The 4,142-nt window shown below is 43.8% G+C and overlaps 1 protein-coding gene across 1 annotated transcript; it reads left to right on the forward strand.

Moving 5' to 3' along the window:
• The first annotated feature begins 412 nt into the window (after nt 1-412).
• LOC124965307 (cyclin-Y-like protein 1) lies at nt 413-3,583 on the forward strand. The gene is given in 4 exon segments (XM_047526207.1): nt 413-430; nt 2,256-2,716; nt 2,718-3,169; nt 3,172-3,583. Coding segments are annotated over 4 exon segments (1,326 nt in total). The 3' UTR covers nt 3,567-3,583.
• The last annotated feature ends 559 nt before the right edge of the window (nt 3,584-4,142 follow it).

A 4,142-nucleotide genomic window follows, 5' to 3' on the forward strand; every position in this document is an offset into this window, starting at 1 on the left:
TGCTCTCCAGAGGATCTAGTTGAGAGATCATGCTATCAAATCTCAAAACTGTTTGGGGGCTGGGGTTGTAACTCAGTGGTAGAGTGCTTGCCTAGCACATGTGAGGCACTGGATTCAAGCCTCAGCACCACATAAAATGAGTAAATAAAGGTATTGTGTCCATCTACAACTAAAACAATTTTAAAAACTGAGTATGCTGGTGCCGTGGGGCACATCCTTCTTGCCTCTCTTGCCCATGAATTCTCATCTTGGTGGGCTTCTGGGAAACAAATCTGAAATATCATTTAGTTGCTAAGCATTGTTTAATTACTGAGCACTTATAGCCCTCCCAATCCTCCTTCCCTGCCTTATTTTCTATGTGGCACTTATTACCATATAAATTATTTTGTTCATTCTCCCTGCCCCCAACCCCATGCCTTCCCAGCAGAATGTAAGCTCTTGGGTTTTGTTCACTGCTATTTCCTCAGCACAGTGAGCAGTTCCTGCCACTTTATTTGTTGAATGAATAAATGTTACACACCAAATATGAGACAATTAACAGGAAAGAAATGGGCCCAAGCCCCAGGAAACTTTCAGTCTTACAAGGAAAAATCAACAAAACAGGCCGTCCTCCTTGGACTCTTCAGCAGAAGAGCCAGTTGCCTTGTGCCATGGCCTCTACCCTGGAGCTCCCTTCAGCATCTGGCTCTGAGGCTTCTCATTCTAAATGGATTCATTCCAGAATGTTCTGCTCATGTCATCTGCTTGCACTAAGGATGGACTTTCCTGACCCTATAGCTCTCTTTAAACAACCTTTCCCCCAGCCCATGTTTGCTTCTGATTTGTCAGAAATGTGTTCTTTTCCTTCTGGAATCATGGGACAGGTGTTCCTAATCCTACTTCTGATCAGAATAGTTACTTCCTATTTGAGGCCTGTGGCTGAGACTGTTGTTTGTCTCCCCACCATTCATTCTACCCATAGTGACAAAACAGATAATATTTGCAGCCCAGTGATCCACAAGGGCCAACTGTTAGATTTTAAGGAATTTTTAAACTATTGTTAACCATTGGCAGCCTGAAATTGACCTCAGTGATAGTATTTACACCACATAAAATAGCAAATGCTACAATTGGGACCTTCCTTTCTCCCTATCTATCTATCTATCTCTATCTCTTGCAGTTGTGGGGTGGGGTAGATAAATCTGGCTGGCCAGCACACCAGGGTGAATACACTACACCCAGTTCAAAGATATTTCCCAGTCTCGTTTGCAGTAAGAAATGGCTAAAGAGTTAATGAGAGAAATGTTATACAGGATTCCAGAAGGTTTTCTTAGGAGAGTTCCCCTTTCTCAATATTATTGCCTGAAACTTGAATACAATGGAATTCCAGAAGTCATTTTGATCATAAATTCAAGGAGAACTAGATGGAGCCTAGTCCCTAATAAAAATATCTTAGTTCTCTAACTCCAGAGCACAAATAAACTACCCTTTCTAAGCCACTGTTTTTATTTGGGAGTTTTCTATTAAGTAGTGACACCAAATCCTAAAGGATACAGGTCCCAGCTGAAAGTGAATTTCTCATCAAGCAGATACCTATTTCCCATGCAATACTATTAATGCATTAGTAGTGTTAATGCAATACCATGAATGGATCACCGATTACTGTTCATGCTCTTGATCTGTGGGCTACAGTTGTCATCTACCTTACCTTCAGACTTATGCCATCTCTTGAAGTAGCCACTGCTGTCCTCTTTCTTAATTTTGACATTTGGTGTGTGATTAAAGTCTACCACAAGTCCTGAATCCTCTTAGAAATGTCTGTTTTTCAGTCCGTCACCTTTTTCACATGCTGCAGCCACTGGCTGGTGCCTTCTACCATTGTTATCCTCATGGTGGGAGCTGAGCTGAGACTGCTCCCCAGGAGTCTGCATGAATAAGAGGGAGGATTTGGCAGGGGTGATCAGCTCCAGCTAAAGATGACCAAGGAAGGACAATATTTTGTTAAATGAGTGAAAATAATCACGTGAGTGATCCACTTTTCCTATGGAATTTAAAAGCCTGTACTTTTGGGGGACCAAATATTGTACTGTGTTCCTACTTTTAAACAATAGTTTGGTGTAAAAGAAATTTAATTTATTTATAGGGTGATTGAGAGATTGATTTGTTTATCCTGAATTAAATTAATTAACCAGCTGTTTGGCATCATCTCTGTAATCTCTAAATTAACAAAATAAGTCCTACGAAACAAAATTTGTCATTTTTATTACTGAATAAAGACATACACTTGGTGGCGGCGGGGGTGCGGCCGAGGCCAGAGCCCTGCCCGGGGCCGGGCGGCGGGGCGGGGAGGCAAGCAGCGGGCGAGGCCGCGTCTGCATGTGCGGAGCAGCCCGGGCATAGCCCCGGGTTGCCGGCGCCGGCCGCGCCATTGTTGGGGGAGGGGGCGGCCACTGAGCGCGGCAGAGTCGGGGGCGAGTGAAGGCGCAGGCTGCGGCGGCGAGGAGCGGAGGTGCCCCGTGGGGAACACGCTGACCTGTTGCCTGTGCCCCAATGCCAGCCCAAAGCTGGGCCGTAGCACAGGGTCGGCGGAGCCGGACTACGAGTCTGAGCTCTGTGAGGTGGCGGCTGGGGACGCAGTGGCGGAGGCCGTAGCGCCGGCGCCCGCTGCGGTGGAGCCCGCCGAGTTGGATTTCGGAGCCAGCGAGGGCCACCACCTGCAGCACATCAGTGACCTTGAGAAGCCCTTCTGACCATCCAAGGGCAAGCACAATTTTCCTGAGCAAATCTCAGACAGATGTGCGTGAAAAGAGGAAGAGCAACAATTTAAACCATGTATCTCCAGGGCAGCTTACTAAAAAGTATAGCTCATGCTCAACAGTATTTCTAGATGACAGCACAGTTAGCCAGCCTAATCTTAGAACCACAATAAAATGTGTGACCTTAGCAATATATTACCACATAAAGAACAGAGATGCAAATAGATCCCTGGATATATTTGATGAGAGATCACATCCACTCACACGAGAAAAGGTTCCAGAGGAGTATTCTAAGCATGACCCTGAACACAAATTTATTTACAGATTTGTTCGTACTCTTTTTAGTGCTGCACAGCTAACAGCTGAATGTGCAATAGTAACTTTGGTCTACTTAGAAAGGCTTTTAACTTATGCTGAGATCGACCTTTGTCCCACTACTGGAAAAGAATTGTTTTGGGAGCCATTCTTCTTGCCTCCAAGGTTTGGGACGATCAGGCTGTATGGAATGTGGACTACTGCCAGATCCTCAAGGACATTACAGTTGAGGACATGAATGAGATAGAAAGGCACTTCTTGGAGCTACTCCAGTTTAATATTAATGTTCCTGCCATTGTTTTTGCCAAATACTACTTTGACCTTCGCTCCTTAGCCGATGACAACAACCTGAATTTTCTGTTTGCTCCTCTCAGCAAAGAAAGAGCACAAAACCTAAAGGCCATTTCAAGATTGTGTGAAGACAAATACAAAGACTTATGTAGAGCTGCTATGAGAAGGTCTTTCAGCGCTGATAATTTCATTGGTATTCAGCACTCTAATGCTATCCTCTCTTAAAAGGGAGAATTGAGGGGTAATAACATCACAAGCCTCTCATCTACAAAGACTGGATGAAATATCACTGCTCTTGCTCAAAAACCAGCAAAGTTAATATTTTCATCAGAAGGAAAGACCTCGAATTCAAGAGACTCATGGACAATGACAGTAGCACTCCATAGGAAAGAATGGGACCTTGTCAAAGCAACAAACTCACTTTCTGTCCTTTTTAATGTAAACAGAGTTAACAAAAACCACTCCAAAGCAAAAGTTCTCAATCCACATGCAGATATTTGCTTACTGTGTAGGCCAATAGCTGTGAACTATGTGAGGTTTTTTAATTAATCATTTAAATGTTTAGACTTTAAAAGACACTCACCACATAACTTTTTGTTTTTCCTGTTTTTCTTCCCCTTCCCCATTGCTGCATATGCCTTTAGAATTGATGCAGTATTACCTTTAAAACATGGTACTTTCATTTTTAAATTTTTTTTTTGTGATGTTGGGGCTCAAAGCCAGGGCCTAGCATGTGCTAAACATGAGCTGGCCCTCCCCCAGCCCACCTTAGCACTCAGCTTAGGAACAACTGTAGCATTT

The sequence above is a fragment of the Sciurus carolinensis genome, chromosome 15 (genome assembly GCF_902686445.1).
Source record: "Sciurus carolinensis chromosome 15, mSciCar1.2, whole genome shotgun sequence".
NCBI classification, from domain to species: Eukaryota; Metazoa; Chordata; class Mammalia; order Rodentia; family Sciuridae; genus Sciurus; species Sciurus carolinensis.